The sequence below is a fragment of the Coprinopsis cinerea genome (genome assembly GCF_000182895.1).
Source record: "Coprinopsis cinerea okayama7#130 chromosome 9 map unlocalized cont3.9, whole genome shotgun sequence".
NCBI classification, from domain to species: domain Eukaryota; kingdom Fungi; phylum Basidiomycota; class Agaricomycetes; order Agaricales; family Psathyrellaceae; genus Coprinopsis; species Coprinopsis cinerea.
In genome coordinates, this window is record NW_003307536.1 from 2,192,984 (window position 1) to 2,215,188 (window position 22,205).

General features: G+C 53.1%; 5 protein-coding genes across 5 annotated transcripts; 3 read left to right on the plus strand and 2 right to left on the minus strand.

Moving 5' to 3' along the window:
* Positions 1 to 215: 215 nt before the first annotated feature.
* On the plus strand, positions 216 to 3,204 carry CC1G_08511 (hypothetical protein; the record flags this gene model as incomplete). The annotated part of the gene is made up of 7 exons (XM_001832631.2): positions 216 to 270; positions 329 to 406; positions 477 to 556; positions 607 to 671; positions 737 to 1,360; positions 1,414 to 2,887; positions 2,950 to 3,204. 7 exons carry the CDS (start codon positions 216 to 218, stop codon positions 2,986 to 2,988), a joined length of 2,415 nt encoding a protein of 804 aa, XP_001832683.2. The 3' UTR covers positions 2,989 to 3,204.
* Positions 3,205 to 5,035: 1,831 nt separating this feature from the next.
* On the plus strand, positions 5,036 to 6,043 carry CC1G_08512 (hypothetical protein; the record flags this gene model as incomplete). Its single annotated transcript, XM_001832632.2, has 3 exons — positions 5,036 to 5,226; positions 5,277 to 5,475; positions 5,534 to 6,043. 3 exons carry the CDS (start codon positions 5,036 to 5,038, stop codon positions 6,041 to 6,043), a joined length of 900 nt encoding a protein of 299 aa, XP_001832684.2.
* A 342-nt stretch (positions 6,044 to 6,385) lies between these two features.
* On the minus strand, positions 6,386 to 7,864 carry CC1G_15219 (hypothetical protein; the record flags this gene model as incomplete). The annotated part of the gene is made up of 6 exons (XM_002910538.1): positions 6,386 to 6,428; positions 6,727 to 6,796; positions 6,846 to 6,976; positions 7,085 to 7,132; positions 7,235 to 7,315; positions 7,815 to 7,864. 6 exons carry the CDS (start codon positions 7,862 to 7,864, stop codon positions 6,386 to 6,388), a joined length of 423 nt encoding a protein of 140 aa, XP_002910584.1.
* An 11,480-nt stretch (positions 7,865 to 19,344) lies between these two features.
* CC1G_08517 (glycosylphosphatidylinositol anchor biosynthesis protein) lies at positions 19,345 to 21,112 on the minus strand. Its single transcript, XM_001832637.2, has 7 exons — positions 20,942 to 21,112; positions 20,862 to 20,884; positions 20,604 to 20,809; positions 20,368 to 20,542; positions 20,190 to 20,307; positions 19,972 to 20,082; positions 19,345 to 19,848 (listed from the first exon to the last, which is right to left on the minus strand). The coding sequence occupies exons 2-7, from the start codon at positions 20,879 to 20,881 to the stop codon at positions 19,420 to 19,422; spliced, it is 1,059 nt and encodes a 352-aa protein (XP_001832689.2). The 5' UTR covers positions 20,882 to 20,884; positions 20,942 to 21,112; the 3' UTR covers positions 19,345 to 19,419.
* An 89-nt stretch (positions 21,113 to 21,201) lies between these two features.
* CC1G_08518 (hypothetical protein) lies at positions 21,202 to 22,176 on the plus strand (the record flags this gene model as incomplete). The annotated part of the gene is made up of 4 exons (XM_001832638.1): positions 21,202 to 21,208; positions 21,259 to 21,335; positions 21,409 to 21,514; positions 21,572 to 22,176. The coding sequence occupies 4 exons, from the start codon at positions 21,202 to 21,204 to the stop codon at positions 22,174 to 22,176; spliced, it is 795 nt and encodes a 264-aa protein (XP_001832690.1).
* Positions 22,177 to 22,205: the final 29 nt, after the last annotated feature.

The window sequence follows — 22,205 nt, forward strand, 5'->3', positions numbered from 1 at the left end:
GGGTAATCGGTCGGTACCGAGCGGTGATTTATGACATCAGATCCCGCCATTATAAATGAGTCCACGACGCCACCAGGGTCGCTTAAGAGTCATTTAGGATTGCTGCGCCGCCTGGACGCGTTTTGTATCCTCCCTTCGCTTTTTTCCACCTTCATCTCTTTCCTCTCTTTCTGCGACACCCTTTGTAACGAGTTTCGAACGAGTATTAGGAGAAGATGGCACCGCGAAAGTCGACTAAACCCAAAACACCAAAAGTCACGTACGCTGAGCGTGAGTGGAGCATGATTTGCTGTGGCATTGGTCTGTTATTGACGTGACTCGTGAATAGGTGTGTTGAATGCCTATCATGCATTGAAAAAGGAACGGCGTGTAGGGAATATTCATTTGGCGGGCATTCGAGCACAAGGTACGTGTCGCTGCCACCTCGTACCCTTCCCCGCCCTATGATGATGTGGCTAACACCGAGTCAATCGCAGTCAAGAGGACTGCAGAAGAGAAAGGCGAGCAGCTAGGCCCTAATTGGTCTCACTGGGTATCCAAGGCAGTCGATAAGCTGGTGTGTTTCATGAACCACTTGTTCTAAGCGCTCGAGCTGACGTGCCTCAGACAGAAGATGGCATACTTGGCATGGGCAACCAACGTGTGTTCCTAACTCCCGAAGGAAAGAGCACGTACGTCTCAATTCTCCTTTCAGCTTTCTCAATGTAAATGGAAGGTTAACAACTCGCGTTTCTAGAATTGCTACTGCGAAACGCAGTGTCCGCCATGTCGGCGACCCTGAAGAGCGCGTTTTCAAGCAGGTTGCGAGCATCGCTGCTTCAAAGCGACGTTACTCCGTGTCTGTTGCGCCGGGTGCTGCATACTACGATGAGGCCGCTACATCCATCTCGGCAGCTCGAGCTCCCAAGCGACCCAGGAGACATACAGCGCACTATTCTCAGGCACCCCTTCAAAGTACAAGGGCAAGGAACGCCAGGGCAACTGCTGTCAATACTACGGATGCAAACTCAGCTACGCCCGTCCGCCGCGGTCCCGGTCGTCCATCCCGCAAATCTACAGTTAGAATTGCTGCCCCACTTGCTCAGTCCGATCGCGATGCCTCTCCATTAACAGACATCTCCGACCTTGATGCCGAGTACGCTGAAAATAATGCTCAATTGAGGGAGGCGTTGAGGCGAAGAGATGATGTGATTTCGGGGTTGCAGCGTCGTTTGGAGGAGGCGGTCTCAAGTCGTCCGGTTGCCACTGCGGCGCCTCGGCCACGCGACGACGATGACGACGACGATGGAGACGGCGACGGGAATGTCGCGACGGTGGCGGGCCAAACCAGAGCTTATCGGCCGCCGACCACGACAGTCACGTAAGTCGTATACCCTTCAGTCTACTGGATAATGGATTTCTGATATGTGACAGTGAGCACCAGTTCTCTTCCCCTACCATTCAGGATAGACCAGGTCGTCCCCAGGCTAGAAACTTGGTTTCGAAGGGGTTGACTCGCACCCTGTCGGGTTCTGTTATCCCTGACATCAGCAAGCAGCCTACCCCAGCGCCGAGCGAGGGCGAACATCATACCGATGAAGTCGAACAAGTCAATAATGCCTTGCCCTCTCCAGAGTCGAGCCCAATCACCCACATCCAGGAACTTCAGGACGACATCGAGGTGGCGCGCGATCTACTGAATGATAGAGTCGACCACGCGGAGACCGAATTGGAGAAGGCCAAGGCGGCATTCTCTGATCGTATCCAAGCTCTCGAGGATGAGGTCCACTCCAGGGACACGAGGATTGAAGAGCTGAATCGGGAACTAGAGAATGTGCGGGAGAAGGCAGCCCATGCGACCTCGGAGCTCTCTAGCCACGCGAGCAAAATCTCGGATATGGAACAAACTCTCCAATCACTGCAAAAGGAAAACGAGTTCCTGAGGGAGCAGTTGCGGGTGCATCGCGAGAGTGGCGCGTCTCTTGGGGAGCAGTTGAATCAGAAGGAGGCACAGCTTCAGCAGGTGTACCGGGAGCTGGAAGAGTCCAGTTCGAAGGCGGAGGCTCTGGAGACGCGTTGTGATTCTAATGCCACCACCATCGCCGAGTTGGAGGCCTCGGTATCTGACGGACGACAGCAGCTCTTGGCAGCCCAAGAGAGGTGCGCCGAATTGGAATCGACTTCCAGGGGCAAGGACCAACAACTCGATCTGCTCCAGTCCCAGTTGGTGTCGCTGAGTAACGAGTTGGACAGTCTCCGGAGTCAGGCACTAGACCGGCAAGAGGCACTGGCGAAAGCAACCGCTGACCTCGGGGAGGAGACAGAGCGACGCATTCGTCGGGATGACGAGTTGGCGACGAAGGAACGGGAGCTAATCCAGGTCCGTCAAGATTTGGACACGTCGTCATCGGAAGTGGAACGTTTGGGCCTCGAAGTGGAACAACAAAAAGATACGGTGCGAGATTTGGAGTTGCAACTTGCCACAGCGACGGACAGCCTGCAAGCTCTGGAAGTTTCGAGGGTAGCCGAGGTGACCAGGCACGAAGAGGAGGAGAGGGTATTAAAGGATGCTATATCCCAGCTGGAGAGGACGATTGGGGAGTTGCGGTTTGATGTAGAAGAGTCGCAGAGAAAGTTGACAGTGACGGAGTTGGAAAGGGAGGAACTCAGAGCACAAGGTGTCGGCTTGCAGGCTGATTTGTTGACTGCCCGCATGGAGTTGGAGGGTGAAAAGCAACGAGGTGTCGCGTTGGAATTGGATTTGGGGAATCAACTCGCCAAGACTCAAGAAGCGCAGGATCAGCTGGCACGTGCAATGAAGGGGAACGAGGCCCTCCAGGAAGAAAATAAAGCCCTTCGCGCGTTGGTGGCGAAATTCCATGGCCTTGCGATGGAACTCGATACCCAGGTGGATTCTTTCTCGCATCGGGCTCTTCGGATATGACTGACGCAAAGATCTGTATCATCTAGGCCAAAGCTATCCCTCAAGCGCCCGTTTCCGTCGGCTGAAAAATGGATTCGTCCACATTGGGATCCTGACCCATTTGATTGTGAGATTACCGGAGCGTACACCGCGACCCTTTCGCCTATCTCGTGTTTGCGACGCTATTGTATATGTGATTCGATCTTCAGTTATGATCTCTATCTAATCGTTCTGTATGGAATTCCGTTATCTATCGTACCCTGTTTTTGGGCTACCCTGTAGCAACCTGTTTCTCAATGTGATTCGTCGTTGTTGAAGCCATACTTGGTGCGCAATACTGGGTAGCAACTCCCTCGAAAACGTGGCTAAAAATATCGAATTGGATGCGCGACATTAATAGAAATCTGTCTATATACAATGGCGTCGTTCTGTGGAAAGAAGTGGGCGTTAAAACGAGGGGCCTTACCCTGTTCTGCTCTACGCCGATCAACGGCGAAAGCGATTTCTATTAAAAGCAGATTCCGTGTGCAGCGGCACGGCCTCCGTCCACAAGCGGGGAAGGAGAAACAGCAGCCTGAGGCGCCCAATGCTGGCGATGGCTTTTGCGAAGGATGGTGAGAGGCCAACAGAAGGATCGAAGGATTTCGAGCTTATGGACACCTGTTTTGCAACGCGGTTATGTGATACTTTGGGAGGTACTCGCTGGGACTCGGCCCCAAGCACTCGCACCTTGGCGATCGGACTGTTGGTCCATGTCAGTCCACATTGATTCGGGTGGTGCCTAGCTGGGTTTTGTAAAGTCCAAAATTGAATTGTTTGATGCACTCTACAGGCTAGTACTGAAGTGATAGATTGGTGGTGTCGTCACTCGCTGAGAATGAAAAAGGTGGTGATAGTATACGGGTTTAAGCGTTTTGCCATCTCTGGGCAGGTGGGCATCAATGTAACGCAATTGCTCCAGATTCCTGAATTTACAATTCGGCCCTCCAGGAAGGAGGTCACATGGATGTCCACAAACTGTTCCTACCTCCATTAGACCCCTTCTGATAGCTGAGCTGGAAGCGAAGAGAGGCTACAGCGACGACTCCTTGTAGAAGAAACGACTTTTTAACAGGTGAGAAAGGGCGACTGACCTGAGCAACGTTCTGAAATAATTGCCTAGCTGGTCAGCGCCCTTCTATTAAACTTTTCCTGGCGACCGAAGGGGGATTGGACGATGTGGATGGCCTCGAACGCGTGGCAAAGCGTTTCCGGTTGTCCAGTGATTGTCGAGCTGGGCGGTCGAAAGGGGATGGGCGGCGATTTTGGCCGCGCTCCCGAAACGGAAGCTTGAAAGCGCGTGAGCCACGTGGGAAGATTGATCCTTGACAACGTGGCGATTTGTTCCGTCGTCGCCAGGCCTGCTCCGACCACGATCTCCAGTTGGCCTGCAAAACACCCTGCAAAACTATTCTGAATAGAAGCTTTGAAGCGTCGACTACTGAAATTATTTCCTTTCTCTTCAAGGACAATACCTTGGGTGTGTGCTCGAAGTCCGCAAGAACTGTGGGCCGTATGTTTTCGTTCCTATGTTGATTCGGCTCGGTGTGTTCACATCATTTTTTATCGTCATTTGGAGTAGGTGCCCGGATTCTCCATATTCTCATGACTTCTGTAATCTCTTCTTTGTCCAGGCGTGCTTCTTACAGGGGTTGGGCCGCAGTGCGCCGCAGAAATTAATCTTGGTGACTTATCACAGAAGGTGGGTATCGGTGGCTCCGAAAACCCCATGATGTAAACCGAGAGGACAGATTTTCACATCGTTGATCTTGGCTTTTTTCCAAACACATCCCAAATTTTCATCAGGTTTCCAAGCCAGCCAGTCTGTAGCAACTACTCTGGCGCTTGGTCTGCAACGCGTCTTTCTGCCGTTACTCTCCCCCAAACTAAGCGGCAAACCCTGACGATCCTCCGTCGCGACTCACTACCACGCGACCAAGCCCGGATCCAACCAACCTGGTCGAGGAGTTTTCTCCATCCCTGTTCGATTCGAGTCCTGAGACGGACTTGATTCCAAATCGGACACGGAACGCGCCATCAGCTCGAACAGTTAAAGAGCGACATGGTTTGATGTTTTTTCCGACATCTCATAGCATGGTCTTCCGCATCCCCACTCAGTTCGACTCCTTCGTCGCCTCTCCTTCGCATCCAGGGCAGCCTGCGGCTCTTCAGCGGAGCCCACAGCGCCCATGGAGAGGTAGACTCATCGTTACTGGACTGCGCAATTCCAATAGAAGCGCGACAGATTATATCCAGGTCTCCGCAGTCGAGACCGATGGGGACAAGTTCGTGTCTATCTTCCTTCCGTGATATCTGGTTAATGGACCTTGAACAGCAGAGTCGAGTTATGGCCACGCGATTTCGTTGTGCAGCGCCTTCCCAACCGCCCCATCCTTCGTCAAATGATCCAATATGTTCAGCAATACGCCCAACCTACGTGCAACTTCCTGCCCGAACGACTCAATCCCGACTTCCATGAAGCCAATCGTGCCAATTTTAGAACGCTATCCAGACAAATGAATGAGAATCACGAGGTGTGTACGCGCTTCGTGGACATTGTCGCCCATAGCGCTAACTGCGGTCCCCGAATAGGTTGCCATCGCGTACTGGGGCCACACCAGCGAGCTCAGCCAAACCGGCGCTGGGATAGTCATCTATCCAGCGAGCAACTCTGGCGCATACTTGATTGGCGCCATCTTCCACTCCACCGACTTCCCCGATTTTATTAGACACGCCGCCAGCCAACCGCCGCCGCCATTGTCGATCCCTGCTTCCGTTCCTTACCAGTCTCAGGCCATGGGCCTTCCGTCGTCGTCCTACAATACCCACCCTTCGCATCATCGTCAACCACATACTGGCTCTCCTCACCAATCGCACCCCAGCAGCCCTACAGAACAACCAGGCTCTGCAGGGTCTTATCGCCCTATCGTGTCTCGAACGCCTATACCCCACGGCAACCCATACCCTAATATGCCGTCAGCGTCCGGCTCGTCGCCAACTGGCACCCCGCCCCAGGCAGTTATTCAACGTTTCAACCCCAGAATCCTCCCTTTCCTTGAATATTCCGCGATAATTCCGGCTTTATCGGTCACCATTCATTAATCGTCACCCCGTCGCTCTCTCGCTCATTCGCTCCAAACGTCCCTGTCGTCACTCTCGATGAACAGTTTAATTCGCTATCGTCGCGTTGTCGGTTTGATTCAACTCATTGACACTGTCTCTATTTCTTCTTTTCCTCTCTTCAAAAACTGACTATCTGTCTGGGATTTATTATGGTTTCACTATTATTCATTCACTCTTCTCAACATCCCACTACTGTATCGATTATCACCTCTCCCTCGTTGGTCACCGCTTACATATTCTATTAGCAAATTGTTGTCTTCTTCCATTGACACTACAGATTTCTCTCCCACTCCTCTTCATTAACCAGTGCTTTCACAGTTTTTACACCATTGTAGCCATTATCTCTCGATCGATCGACTCTTCACTGTATCCATACTCGCTTTCCTTTCCCTTTGTTAACCCCGTTGTATCTATTTTGTGTTGCTCTAGACCTATTATTCCAATAAATTAAATGTGCTTACGTCGAGCCCAGCCTGCCTGCCCATGGGGTACATACCATATCCCGCCCTCTCAGGAGGACAAAGGTATTGCTCCCACCTCGCTCTCCTCGCCTCCGACCAGCTTTAGTGGGAATGCAAACGTTACGTGACGAAGGAGGCAGTTTGAAACCTCCACACCGCTAGTGGGCGAAGACCGGGGCCAAGGGTATCTTTTAGGCTGACCTGTGTGCAACGGCCATCCCACATGAAGTTCTAGGCATCTCCAACTCCGCACACAACTCAGCGGGTCCCTCTGAGCTCACAGTGAGAGCCGCCCAGCTCCAGAAAATTGAGGCACATACCCGCCCTAACGGCCACCTTCCGTTTATCGTTCTCTCGCTTCCCGAGGTTCTCGTGGGGGATTTTTTTTGCGATTCTGAGCGCCATGGCGTTGGGACCGCCACGCCCGTTCGAAGTTTCATGTCCAAGTGAGCTAGAACGGTGGTAAAAAACACTTCCCTACGACGATGTTTACTCCAACTAGGAAAGACGATCATGAAGTTGACATCGTCGTGGATTAGACTACCGCCTACACACATACAAAACCAAGTTTTTCCAGAACGCCAGATACACTAAATCACTTAATCCTCTATATGATGGGAATTCGAAGCTAGTCAATCGACACTAACATGTTACATCCTTCACAGATTAGACAGGGTGATATGCTTTGCAGTAGCTTTCCAGGACCCACTTCCTCGAAGTCCTTCGAAGACCAGAAGTACGAGTGTAGTTGATGGCCGTCCGGCTCCGCGCAGATAGAGAGGACATGTCTCTAAAAAATCCATTAAATTAAGCAAGTATAGCTGGGAAAGTGCGGTGTGTCCCAACAGCGGTTTGAAGGCAGTGAGGAGGGAAGGACGTTGAGGGCGAATTCCTTGCCCCGAAGGTGTTACATAGCGCCGATGATACTGGAGTCTTGGATATGTCGTGTACGTTAGACTCGGAGTCGCTTCAGCCTCTAAGTAGTGACACTATCTCACCACCTCCATCCTAACGGCATGAACTCTCGTCACAGTTGATAAGAATGTATTGCGAATGTATGCTATATACCAAGTGGGCGCTTAATTTAAATGTTAACGGCTTCGATAGGAAGAAGGGTTGGGAGTTTGCTGGTACAGTAGACGTTCGGACAGGGACAGGAGGGAATGTTTGTTCCACACCGCACTCGATAATTTTACGGGGTTCCAAGTGGGGGCACTGAGACTTCGACGACCCAGGGCTTAGGAGCTGGCGATGATTGGTCCAATGGCAGGACCGACCACCCGCCCCACCCATGTGCTGGCCGCCTCCCATCCGACCTGTTCGATGCCGTATCGAACATCTTTCCAACATCCAACCAGGGGCGCATCAAATACACAGTCAAGTTACATGTATGGGTGCATCGAACCCGCGGGGAATGAGCGGCACAACCATCGAAGCAATGAAACGACACCAGTAAGCCTCCAATAATGACAGGCGCGAAGAAGCACAGTTTGTTGATTGTTGATTCTTGAAGGCGCAGTTGTGAGAACTTTTTTTGGGAACCAGACCGAGCGAGGAAACCGTGTAATTTGGCGGTGCGGGCCGCCGGGCCCCAAAGTGGATCATCATGCATCAGGATTATTCAGTAGACGAATCCCAAGGATCGACCTCGAGAGGGGAGGGGAAGTCTTGGATGTTCAAATACACATCACGTCATTATGTGTTGGTCTGGGAAGGAAGATCACTTTCGGATAGAGTCTAGCCGGATACGACTTTATAATAAACGTACTTATGCGGAGTGTTTTACGCTCCATTGGCGGGTGGGAACGCGCGCACCGCCACCGATTTACGCTCGGCCGCGCCGAGTGATGCCGGGAGGCGGCATCAAAAGCGCCCCGCCGTGAGAACCCCCTGAGCGCGGTAAGCGCCCGCTGTCGTGGCGACCCGAAATCGCCTGCGGGCGCGGGTGGGCCTCGTTTCCGGGGGTAATTTGCCTCAGAACATGTTCCCCCACGTCTTCTATGTCTTTACTGTAGGATAAGCCCCATGTACTATGTAGAACATGCAAAATATACTGTTTTTTTGGTCTATACTTCATCCTTCCCCCAATCTAAGCTATTCCCTCACTCCTGAGCTGCAGGATCAGTCAAATGAGTGGTAAATAAGTGAAATAAGTGCGTTAAATAGCTTATTTTGCTCGATTTACGGTAAATCCAGTAAATCCAGTAAAACAAGCCGCTCGGTTTTACGGTGAGCTGGCTTGTGTGTACACGCCCATCAGGATCGCGCCTTGGACCCGATTCGTTCTCCATCGACGGCGAAAATTGATGAGGCTCCCCGTTCTGCATCACAATTTTTTCTTCCCGGCTTCGCCGGGGTACTCCTTGCGGTCCATCCTACCTTGCCATTTCAGCAGTATATACTACATAGAACCATAGATGTACACAGCTGTTCATACTGTTAAATAATACCCATTACAACGCAAATGCCGGGCCCTTGGTGGTATTCATAGCCGTCATTGAGATGTCCTGCAGAGGGCCGGCCTTACGCGCTCGCTTACGGAGAGGCTCGGTGATTGATGGGATGGCCCAACACCAAGCCTCCTTGTACCTCCCCTTTCGGAATCCGAATCTCCCACCCAAACAATGCCAAACGTTCTGATTTACCGTGCCGCGGTAAATCGAGCGAAATGTAGCTACTTAGCACTGGAATTTGGCGTCGGGCGGAAGCACAATGTTTGCTTCAGTGGCTCTATTTCAGTATCCAGCAGTCTCAGAAAGGGTATTTTACAATTATTGGACGGCTGATTCTCTACTCTGCGTATATTGTACCATTGAGGAACGCAAACTTCGCTGCGAATAAGCGCCAACTCCTGAGCGCTGACGCGAGCGCCCTTAAAGTCGAGCGCGCCTCGGGCGCATCTGATGGGAAGCCTTGATGACATCAAACTTGGAGGGGCTGGGACGAGCGTCGGGTTCGAACCCTGTTGGCGCAGTTCGTACAGACAAGGGGTCGAAGTGGCAAACCACTATCCCTAGCTATATACTCGAGTATCCGCCCCCGCTACGACTGTATTGGCATCTCATATACGAGATTGAAACAGAGGGCAAGAGCCTGGACTCAGAACCGTCTTTCCCCCATCTTTTTTTTTTTTATTATTTTTTTTTTTTTTTTTTTTTTGGGGGAGCCGCGACGCACCATACTATGGCTCACCAGTACATCGAATCCACCACTGAATTGAATCTCGGCTTCTGCTGCTTCTATCCCTCTGAAACTTGGTATACAGCATCTCGAACTGTACTTGAGCATGAATATCAACTTTTTTTGAGGATGGACGGCGAAAAGGCTCTAAAATTTGAGAGGTAGAAAAACCACCTGCCGTCGCGGCCACCAACTCCAATTGATGGCCATCACAAATCCAATCAGCGTGAACCTTGCGTGAACCTAATTTTCGCCACTTCAGACGCGCCAATATATTGGCGTGTCGCAACCCATTCCACTCTCACTCAATCCATCCTCTTGTTCTCTTGTAACCACCATGACCAAAAAGCCAAATCGCCACCACCAGTCTACTAACGACCCAACTTACGAAAAACGAATGCAAGAATGCATCGAATCAATCAGAACCGGCAAGTTCGCGACACAAAAGGAAGCTGCAGCCCATTACGGCGTTCGTGTCTTCTCTTCTCGCTACCTGTCACAAAACTCACACAGCTGTCATTAGGTCAAAGAGTCGACCTTATCGGGCAGGATCAACCAAAAGCACCAGGCCAGGGCTGTCGCGTTCGAGGACCGCCGCCTTCTCGATGACAGCCAATCGCAAGTCCTGGAGGAGCACATCGCACTCGCAGCTGCCCAGGCCCGCCCCTTCAATGGCAAGGACATGCGTCAAGTGGTATAGGAAATGAGCGGTCAGATGACTGGCTGCATCTGGGACTATTGCTACTCCCAACGCCAAGGACACTCGCGCTCGACAGCAGCCGGCTTAGACCCCAAGCGAGGCCAGAACTTCACCGCGGAGAATGTCTCCGAGTACTTCGACCTCTTGGAAGGCCTCAACGAGACGTACGACACCATCCCGCCAGAGCACATCTGGAACATGGTATCCAGTTGGGTGGAGGTCGGAAAGGGTTGGGTAGGAAGTTTGTATTTCCCAGTTACATGGAACAGAAGTACCGCTACAAGTACCAGGATGATAACCTCGAGCTCATTACTGTCCTTGAGTGTGTATCTGCTGCTGGGGACTCGGTTCCTCCTTTCTTTGTTCTGAAGGGCAGCTCCAGCGAGGGTGGAACGACGTTTCATGAGATGGAGGAGATAAAGAATTTGAAGGAACCTCTTGGAGGGTGCGATAATTAACTTTCAGTACCCTAGACCGTTCGAATAACAATCCTCATGCTTCTTTAGACTCGCAATCTCCGAGAATGGTTGGACTGACAACGAAATAGCCAACGCTTGGTTTGCCGAAACCTTCTTGCCCTACGCGAAGGACAGGCGGGTTGACGAGACGAAGCCTATTCTCCTCATCATGGACGGCCATGACTCGCACGAGTCCCGACTCCTCAAACGTCTCGTCTACAGCATCACCGATGTCAAGATCATCATCCTCTGCTTCCCCTCCAAGTGCACTCACAAGATGCAGCCTTTGGACGTCACCGTCTTCAATCCTATTCAAAAGGAATGGAAGAAACACTGTGACAACTGCGCACTCAAGAACTACAAGCTTAGTCGATGGACTGTCATTCCCGAATATCTTCAAGTTCGGTCTCGCTCAATCACGCCCAATCTTATCAAGGAAGCATTTGCGACAACCGGAATCTGGCCATTCAACCGGAATATCTTCACATCGCTTGACTTTGCTCCGAGCACTCTGTTCGCGGACAACGCCACACTTCCACCGTCCTATCCTGCCGAGATCCCATCGTCTGACCCTGCTATTCCCTCTTCGGATTGGAGTGACAATCCCGATGACTGCGACTATACCCCGGTCTTCGAGTTCATCAATCGCCAGCCTATCGTAGTCACGATTCCTCTCTCAGATGACGAGAGCGAGAGCGAGGAGGAAGGTGAAGGAGATGTAGATGGAGACGAAGAGGAGGAGCTCCCAGTTGCGACTGAGGAAGAATCAGGTGGGGAGGAAGAGATAGAAGACGAGTCCACTGACGAAGAAGAAGAAGCCAATGCCAACTCGTCGTTCTATTCGACCCGTTCGTCGTCTTCCTTTCTGTCCCTGTCGTGAACAGCGGGTACGAGCCCCTATTTTTCCCTATCTTATCTTATCGCTTTCATCGCCCTTATCACTTCCTCTTTATTCTTATTCTTGCCTTTATTCTCGACACGGACACTTTCTCCCATGGAACACTGCCTCGTTATGCCCTTTGCCCTACATCTTATTGTTCTCTTCATTCTTGCACTGCCTCGTTACTCCGCCACTGTCTTCTTCATTCTTCGCGCAGCCTTCGCGCAGCCTCATGACTTCTTATTGTTCTTTTGCATTTCACCATTTGCTCGTCATCCTGACTCATTGCGGCTATGTAGACTGTAGAATAGGTATATAAGCTAGGTAGATTCCTCTGTATTTCCTCAGCTTGACCTCTTCGTCAATACACCGCTTCAGCATTCATCAGCATTCGTCGCTCATCGCTCTTATCTTGCTCGCCGTTCTTATCTGCTCCGCATCACTGGTCTTTGGTTTGGTTTAGTGTTCGCTCTTCGCGACATTAGGTCAAGCTACCTTTGTGCACCGGCAACACCGATCGTTGCTCCTGCATCATCCGCATTTCTGGCTCCTGGTTGACCTGCCGATCAGGTCCCTCCCTGGCAACTCTGGTCCCCGCACTCCGTCAAGATTTCCGCCGCACCGGAAGACACCTCCTGTCTGTTTAAGCCGCACTTCGTCGTTCGGGTCAGCGACGGTCACCCCATCGTCCTAGACGTCCATCTACCGAGCCTCAACCGTTGGACCGCCTGCTCTGAACAGCCCTGCCCCAACCGTTACCACGAACCTTCCGTACACGACTGGGTCTATATCAACTCCCTCAAGTTAAACGCCGAATCACCGTCCCCCGTTAATCAGCAAGCAGTTGAAGAATTCGCCCGCAACAACCCCAGGACTCCGCCCTCTGAAACGCAACCCACCGCCGCCGAATCTCCAGAAACCCCGTACCAAGCTTACCGTTCCGCAAACACCTCCCCTGCTGCCAAAGCCGGTTCATTCAAGCTTCCAGATCCCGACACCAACCCCAGTTGAAGAAGGACGATGGCACTCGCGACGACAAGGAATGGATCTCTACGGCCCTTTCGTATATGCATGGAGAAGCCGGCCGATGGGCATCTCGCTTCCTTCAGCAGATCGCCGATCATGACGCCGACAGCACCAAGCCATGGCCCTTTGCTGGGGGAAAGTGGGCTAACTTCCTCACCGAGTTCAAGCAACGCTTCCAACCTGCCAACGACGCCCAGGCTGCCCTCCAGGAGCTTGAGCAGCTCACCCTTGGTCGAGGAACTGTAGCCGACTTCGCCTCTCGCTTCGTCGATATCTTTTCGCGCACCAATTTATCCGATTCGGACGGGATGGCTCGCTTCAAGAGGAAGCTCTCTCAGGAACACCTTCTCTGGCTCGCCCTCAGCAACCTCATCAAGGAACCCGCCAACCTGGAGGAACTCGTTGCTCAAGCCATCAAGAACGAGTTCGTCATGCGGAACATGAACCCCAACTCGTCCCGCACCTCCCTGGCCCAGTACGCTCCCGCTCCCACTCCCGCCCCTGCTCGTGATCCGTACGCAATGGAGATCGATGCTACCCGACCTGGCCCTAGTGGCAAGACCTACCAAGACTTTCTCAATGCCATGCGCGGTCGATGCTTCGGCTGTGGATCCACCGGTCACAACAAGAAGGATGGGAATCATGGGGCGTTACGCTGCAACTACTGCCAGCGTATGGGACATGCTGCCACCGTCTGCCAGGACAAGTACATGGGATTCCCACCTGGACGAGGGCTCTCTCGACCCCCACGTCGTCGTGTCGCCGCCACCCAAGAAGCACCCTTCTCTCTCTTTGACGAACCTGCCCCTGTTGCCACTGCCACCGTTGCCGCCACCACCCCCGCTGCTCCCCCTGCCCCTGCCCCCACCCTCGCCTCGCTCTCCGCCACCCAGCAACAGCAACTCGAACTCTTGGCTCAACTCCAGAGGCTCCACCAGGGTTTTTGAAGCGGGTGCCCGTCCCTGCCGCAACGCAAGCACCCTTTACTCCTCCGTACGCCACTTCCGAATATGATTCTGTCCGTTCATGTACTATTAGCTCGATTCGCGAAATAAACCCCCGTTCATCACACTTTCGCGTGAACGTGAGGCTCAGAGGCAGAAATCGCAGTACGAACTCCGCGGCAATGATTGACTGTGGGGCAACAGGCAAGTTCCTGGACAAGCCCTTCGTCGATCGGCACAACATTACCACGTTCCCCCTCCGACACCCCATCCGACTTCTCAACATCGACGGCACCCCCAATCAGGCAGGCAATATCACCCATTTCGCACGACTGGAACTCACGGTCGACGGTCACTCCGAATGGACCGACTTTCTTATCGCCGACCTTGGAGGAGAGGACATCATCCTCGGACTCCCTTGGCTTCGCAAGATCAACCCCACCATTGACTGGCGTAACGGCACCCTCCAAGTTCCCTCTAAGGTCTCTAGCGTCACTATTGAGGAGGTTCCAGACGAGGACGCACACCCTCCTAGTCGGGGAGTTCCCTCCAATGGTGCCATTCTCGAACAGATAGATACCCCTGGTTGATTCTCCCCCTGTGCCCACCACTCCTGACCCCAACCCCACTCCCGAACCGGAACCGGAACAAGCCGAACCACCCCTCTGCCGTATCCGTGCCAACCGAACCACCCGCAGGAAATGGCTACGAGCAGGGCTGATCGAGGAAACTGGTGACGAGCTCTGGTGTGCTGCTGGCTTCACTTATTCCCAGCAGATCGCCGAAGAATCTCAGAAGGCCAAACCCCCGAAGACCTTTGAAGAGATGGTTCCCCCACAATATCGCCGACATGCCTCCGTCTTCTCCGAGTCCGAGTCGCACCGCCTACCCGAACACAAACCCTGGGATCACGCCATCGATCTGATTCCTGGAGCTCCGGCCACCATGCGCACCAAGGTCTACCCCATGTCCCAGAACGAACAGGAAGAGCTGAACCGATTCCTCGACGAGAACCTCAAGAAGGGATACATCCGACCATCCAAGTCTCCCCTCTCTTCCCCGGTCTTCTTCGTCAAGAAGAAGGATGGCAAGCTCCGCTTCGTTCAGGACTACCGCAAGCTCAACGAGATCACCGTCAAGAACCGCTACCCCCTTCCCCTGGTCTCCGACATCGTCAACAGACTCCGTGGTGCCAAGTACTTCACGAAATTCGACGTTCGCTGGGGTTACAACAATATCCGGATCAAGGAAGGAGACGAGTGGAAGGCCGCGTTCGCCACCAACCAGGGTCTCTTCGAACCACTCGTTATGTTCTTCGGCCTCACCAACTCTCCGGCGACATTCCAGGCTCTCATGAACTCTATCTTCTCCGACCTCATCGCTGGAGGGAAGGTTGCAGTGTATCTCGATGACATCCTCATCTTTACGGCCACACTCGACGAGCACCAGCAAGTTGTACACGAAGTCCTGCATCGCCTCAAGAAGCACGATCTGTATCTCCGGCCAGAGAAGTGCGAGTTCGAACGTCAGGAGATCGAATACCTCGGGCTGATCATCCGCGAGGGCGAAGTCAGCATGGACCCCGCCAAGGTCGAAGCTGTCCGCAACTGGCCAGTCCCCCGTAACCTCCGCGCCGTTCGTGGTTTCCTCGGGTTCGCCAACTTCTACCGCCGTTTCATCAAGGACTTCGCCACCATCGCCCGACCGCTCAACGACCTCACCAAGAAGAACATCCCCTGGCAATGGAACGATCCTCAACAGCAGGCCTTTGACACCCTCCGCAATGCCTTCACGTCCGCCCCCATTCTGACGCTCTGGGATCCTGACCGCCCCACTCGCATTGAAGTCGACGCCTCCGGCTTTGCCACTGTGAGGAGCCCTTCTCCAGAAGCAGGATGACGGCCTCTGGCACCCCGTTGCATTCCGATCCGCCTCCATGCAGCCCGCCGAACGGAACTACGAGATCTACGACCGGGAGATGCTGGCCATTATCGAGGCTCTCAAGGACTGGCGCCACTTCCTGGAAGGACTCCCTGAACCCTTCGAGATCGTCACCAACCATTCCAACCTCGAATACTGGCGCACCGCACAAGACCTCAGCCGTCGACAGGCTCGTTGGGCTCTCTACCTCTCCCGCTTCCGGTTCTCGCTCACCCACCGCCCTGGCAAGACAAACACCCAAGCCGACGCCCTCTCTCGCCTCGACGTCCACCAGGTCTCCGATGCCCGAGGACAACAACACAACAGGTGGTACTCAAACCCGAGCTGTTTGCCAAGCTCGCCGCCTCGAGCATGGTCGCCAATCCCTTGGAGGACCGTATCCGACAGGCCAGCGCCCGAGAATCCCAGGTCCTGGATGGACTCGCCCAGCTCCGCAAGACAGGTCCCCGTCGTCTCACCTCTGGTCTCGCCGAATGGGAGGAGGATAACGCGCCTTGTTTACTACAAGGGTCGAGTCTATGTTCCCCCAGACGACGAACTCCGACGCGACGTTCTCAAACAGTGCCACGACGATCCTACCTCTGGACATCCCGGCGTACATGGAACCCTCATGAACGAGTTGAACGACAATACTGGTGGCCCGACCGTGCGAGCCTTTGTCAAGAAGTACGTGGAAGGTTGCGACATCTGTGCCCGGAAGAAACACGCCCAACACCCCCGCGCCTCGACTCAGCCCTTGGAGGTACCCGATGGCCCTTGGGAGACCGTTGGAGTCGACCTTATCACCCAGCTTCCTGATGCCAATGGACATGATGCCATCATCGTCTTCGTCGACCACTACAGCAAGCTTCTCCATGCCCTCCCCTGCACCTCGGACATCACCACCGAAGGAGTCGCCGACATCTACTACCGAGAAGTCTTCCGCCTCCACGGCCTTCCACTCCGGTTCATCAGCGACCGCGGCCCCCAGTTCGCCTCCAAAGTCATGCGCACCCTTCTCAGACGTCTCGGCATCGAATCCAACCTGACCACCGCCTATCATCCTCAGGCTAACGGACAAACAGAACGGGCCAACCAAGAAGTCGAGAAGTACCTCCGCCTGTACGTCAGTCGCCGACAAGATGACTGGGATAAGCACCTTCCCATGGCCGAATTTGTGATCAACTCCCGAGTCCACTCCGCGCACAACCGATCCCCCTTCGAAGTCCTCTACGGTTACATCCCTCACTTCAACATTCCCGTCGGTAAACGCACTGATCTTCGCCCTGTCGACGAGCGCATCCAACAACTGCAAGAGGTACGCAAGGACGCCGAAGCCGCCTTACGTCTCGAGAAAGCACAACAGAAGGACTGGTACGAATCCGGCAAACGAACAGCCCATCAGTTCAAGGTTGGTGACCACGTTTGGCTCAACGCTAAGGACATCCAGATCAAAGTCCCTACTCGGAAGCTTGGCGACCTCCAACTCGGCCCCTACAAGATCACCGAACGCATCGGCGACCTCGATTACCGCCTTGAGCTCCCCCCTTCCCTCTCCCGCATTCACCCAGTGTTCCACGTCGACAAGCTCTCCCCCTGGAAAGGCAATGATGTCAACGGCATTCTGCCACCTCCGCCTGAGCCTGTTGAACTGGAGGGAGAGCTTGAGTACGAGGTTCACGACATCTTGGACAGCCGCTGGAAGGGCCGAGGGAAGAACCGTAAGCTGGAATACCTGGTCAGTTGGAAGGGCTACGGGTCGACGGAGGATACTTGGGAACCGGAGGAGAACTTGGAACACGCCCCCGATGTCATCAAAGACTTCCACCAGCGTCACCCTTCTGCACCACGTCGCATTGCAGCCACTGTCTTCGCCTCCCTCCCCTGCGCAACCCCTTGAGAACATTCACCGACACACCGCCTACCGACTTCGACTGGGAGCTGGGACGCCGCCTACCAGGGATCATTGAGGACGATGAGGCTTAGAAGGGGGGTAATGTCGTGAACAGCGGGTACGAGCCCCTATTTTTCCCTATCTTATCTTATCGCTTTCATCGCCCTTATCACTTCCTCTTTATTCTTATTCTTGCCTTTATTCTCGACACGGACACTTTCTCCCATGGAACACTGCCTCGTTATGCCCTTTGCCCTACATCTTATTGTTCTCTTCATTCTTGCACTGCCTCGTTACTCCGCCACTGTCTTCTTCATTCTTCGCGCAGCCTTCGCGCAGCCTCATGACTTCTTATTGTTCTTTTGCATTTCACCATTTGCTCGTCATCCTGACTCATTGCGGCTATGTAGACTGTAGAATAGGTATATAAGCTAGGTAGATTCCTCTGTATTTCCTCAGCTTGACCTCTTCGTCAATACACCGCTTCAGCATTCATCAGCATTCGTCGCTCATCGCTCTTATCTTGCTCGCCGTTCTTATCTGCTCCGCATCACTGGTCTTTGGTTTGGTTTAGTGTTCGCTCTTCGCGACAGTCCCCGAAGGAAGCCCGGAAATTAGTCAAGACCGTCAGCCGGCACTCCGATTCGAAGCTCACTCACGAGCAACTTCTCGCGGAAGCCCGTCAACTTCGTCAAGACAACCACCTCCTCGTCAAAACCGTTGAACACCTTACCGCACAATTATCGAGTGCCAACGCTCACTGCACGGTTCTGAAGAGGCAAAACGACCAAACGACCGAACGACTTGCGAATGCGACACGTACGGTGAAGAGAGCGAGGCAAGTCAAGTCGAATGCTCGCATTGTTACTCATCCCGGATACAAGCAGATGTTTGAGGCGGAGGATGCTCTTCACGCAGAGAAAGAGGAGGCGGAGAGGCTTAAGCAGCTTCAGAAGGAAGCTGAGGCCGAGGCTCGGGAGCAGCGCATTCGACAACGCGCTGCAAATGAGGTGTTTTCGAAGTCGCTCGGCCATTATCGCGCCGGTCCTAAGGACGGTTTAATCGTCCTTGCGCGTGCGCTGAATATCAGCGATGCTGGTATCAAAGACGAGCTATACACAAGGATCAAGGCTCACCTTGACTCTAATCCGCCCGACGTCCGCAACAACTCACGCTTCGACGGTCTTTACGGTATTCGACGTCAACCAGCCGCCACTCAACAGCCAGTCTCGGAAACTCCAGCACCACCTTCACACCCAGCCCCCACTGCCCCCGAAAATCCGCCTCCGACTCTTTATTACATGCCGCATCCCCTCGCTTATGATCACTATCCATTTCCCCATCCTCTGACGCACGCCGGCCCCTCGCATTTCCCCTCGTACCCTCCAATTCCGAATGCTCCTGTTCCACCTGGACAGCCTTATTATGTCTATCCGCCTTACTCTCACCCCGAGAACTTCAACCATCAGTAGAAAAGGTTCTGTAATTGTAGTAAATGTTCTATATAAATATGTAAAGTGTCTTTCTACGTTATATCAAAGTTGCGACGAGAACGAAGAGAGATTGCGTTAATTGAGGAGGTATAGGGGCGCGCCTCGGGACATCGTCGGCATGTTTGATCGAATTGATGGGTTTGATGAAATTTGGGATTCCGAAGGGGCCGTGGGTAAGAAATTCAATTCAGTGGTGGATTCGATGTACTGGTGAGCCATACTAGTGTGTGCTTTGGGTCAGCTAGGGTGCGGGGTTCCCGCGGTCTTTCCCCCATCTTACTTATACATACAGTAAGGCATCCATCCTCCTCCCAAAAGCGAGAATTAGCAATCGTAATTATTATCTAGGGTATACCCAAACCACCGGCACCATTTGACAGACCAGAAGAATCCTGTATACTAGGTTTTCCCAACAACCCACCCAATCAACCCGACCAACCCAAGCGTCACACCCCACGTCCTCACCTCCTTAGGTAGCCACTGTCTCATCTTGTCCTTCTCCCCAGTCTGCCTGGTCGTATTATCGTCAACTCTAACCTTCGCTGTTTCTGTCTCCCTCGCCTTCACCTCCGCCCGCCCAACACTCTCATCGGCTTCAACGCTACTCATCTCAATCCCTTCTCCACGGGTAGTACTGTGCTCCTGGGAAGAATCGGTAATGGGAGGGACAGTAAAGTGTGCCGCAGTGTCGTCTTTATCATCCACCACCTCAACCTGCGCCACACCGCCGAAGAAGTCGGTGATGAGTGTTTGGTCGAGTGGTCGTCTGAAGAGATCGCTCCGGACGCCTGGTTGGGATTTGATTTTCTTTGGGTCGAAGGAGTCAAACTGCGACACGAGGAGGAGGAGTTAGTGAAGTTCCTAGTGGACGAATAATTTCGGGTGAAAGAAGATGGCGCTTGCCCGAAGAGGGAGGGAAATTCAGGTTAAGGAGAGGAACCGGTGACTTACGAGTTCCTGCATACTAGCCCGACTGGTCTTGTTGATTCCTTCCATGTACTGTAGGATAAAGTGCGTGAAGCCGTCGATGATAGCTACGCCGATCTCTTCGTCGTTCGAGTGCTGGTAGGGTACAAAGATTGTGAGCACAGGGTTATTGTCCAAAGCAAGATACCAACGAGCCGTGCAGACGAGGGGGGAACCGTCGAATGGCTCGGGTAGGTACTCACGGAATAAGAATTCTGGCCCATCTGTGCTGACCCGACAGCGAGGATATTGGGAGAGTAGAATTTGGAGTGCAGTGTAACAGCCTGGCAAGTATCTGACATGAAGAAGATTTCATTGTACCTGGCCGTCCAAACGGTGGGTCAGTCATAAGTTCTGTGTAGACGACAGGACCGAACGCACCTCTTCTTTTGATACATCTGCTCAAACGCATCCGCCAAATCATGCGCGCTGATCTCCTCGTTGTCCTGGAACTTGAGGAACTCGTTGCCTCCGTGTCCGGTCATATACACGAAGATGTTGGAGTGTTCGTCCGTCAAGAGGCGTTTGGAGCGGGGAACGGAGGGGTCCATTCGGCCTGAACACGCAGAGTGTATAGTTAGTTTCCTTTGCTTCAGAAACCGCAAAAGACGACGCACCTGTAAGCACGCGAATGAAGTTCTCAACCGTCACCTCATACCCTCGATAGTCGACCTCGATGTTCTCCCCATACAAGTCCAAGTCTTTCCGCGAGTTGGCGAATACACTACCAGGGAACCTGTTTCGTGCGTTACACGAAGCGTCGTCTGCCAGCATTAGGATGATATTCGAGTCTGGGATTCCGAGTCTCTTCACGGTGCGGTACCTAGAGTCGGTTAGCCAGCGGGTACGTCGCGGCGAGAGAGAGACAGACGTACATCCCCAGCGCATTGGACATATGCTACAATCCCGATTCCACTCAGTTCACTGCCAAAACCACTAGAACTAGTACACTCACTCGATAATTAAACCAATACCTGGATGTACAGACCAATACCGCCCAGTTATTGGTGTGTTTACTTGTACTTCCGCCATTCTTATTGAAGAACCGTTTCACGGCTTCTTGCTGTGTATCACCCTTGGCCAGCGCATGGGCGAGAAGGGATAAAGAGAGCAAGAAGGGGAAAAGATGGTGGAGGACCGGGAAGAGGAGCATTGCTGCCACCGTTCATCGGAGTTTCAACGTATCTTGTCCTCGTACCGCCACCATATCCCACCATGCGAGGTATCTTTCCCTTACCTTCCTCAACAACACCAAAACTAACCTGGTATTAGGTTTGCTAGCATACGCAGACGACGACTCTGACTCGGAATCAACAATCCAAGTCCCCCAGAACTCGAGAAAACATCATGTGAGGAGTCCTTTACCGCCCTTGGCTGAATATCCGTTTCCCTGTTTTCTGCTGGGTGTTTTCTTTTGGGTAGGATATCGAGAACGGGTCGTCGGTAGCGGGGACGACGTCCAAGGAGAAGGAGCACAGTAACAATCATCATAAATCCAAAGCCGGGTCATCCAAACTGTTTGCTTCCGGTATGTCTCAAGCATCTACCTTGGGTTTCATAGGCTAATTAAGTATCAACTGTGTAGATGGACGGGCAGCACAGGTAGTCATTCGTCGACCACCGACGTTGCGGGAAAGACCTCGCGCACACATCTCAGCGGACGACTCGACCAACTCTCCCCGTGGACAGTCTTCGTCCATCCGGTCTTCCTCCCAACCCCACGACTCGGGTTCTCCAAGTCATCTATCCACGAGTAACGAAGGAACGCCCGCACCTCACGGAGGCGAGATAGACACTGAGCAACAGCAACTAGCTCGAATGCGTGCTCTTCTTCGTCCACCACCCATACCAGGGCTGGAAGACTGGGGTATCCCCCCTCCATCCACTGACCCCGTCGACCCCCAAATTGCCGCCAAACTCGCAAACTTCCACGCCCTCAAACACCCGCCGCCGGGTTCCTCCAACCAGCCGAAACACTTTAACGACTCCCTAATGTCCAACCGCTCCTTCCGCAACCCGCATCTCTACTCCACCCTCCTAGACTGGACTGGTATGTCCGAAGAAGACGAAAAGACCACCAATTTCCCTAAAGAAATATGGGATCTGGACGAGATCAAGAACAAGAAGGAGTGGTACGCTGACAATGTCGGTGCGTGGTTACGAAATGGTTTGAATACTGGAACGAGTTAGTGATTCTTTTCTTTTTTGGTGTTTTATCC

What these genes read in the sequence shown, in the direction of transcription:
- CC1G_08517 (XM_001832637.2), bottom strand. Translation starts at nt 20,881, where the DNA reads ATGTCCAATGCGCTGGGGAT. An exon ending in TGGGCCAGAATTCTTATTCC is followed by an intron (nt 20,083 to 20,189) that starts GTGAGTACCTAC and finishes GTACCCTACCAG; the next exon opens with CACTCGAACGACGAAGAGAT. An exon ending in GGGCTAGTATGCAGGAACTC is followed by an intron (nt 19,849 to 19,971) that starts GTAAGTCACCGG and finishes CTCGTGTCGCAG; the next exon opens with TTTGACTCCTTCGACCCAAA.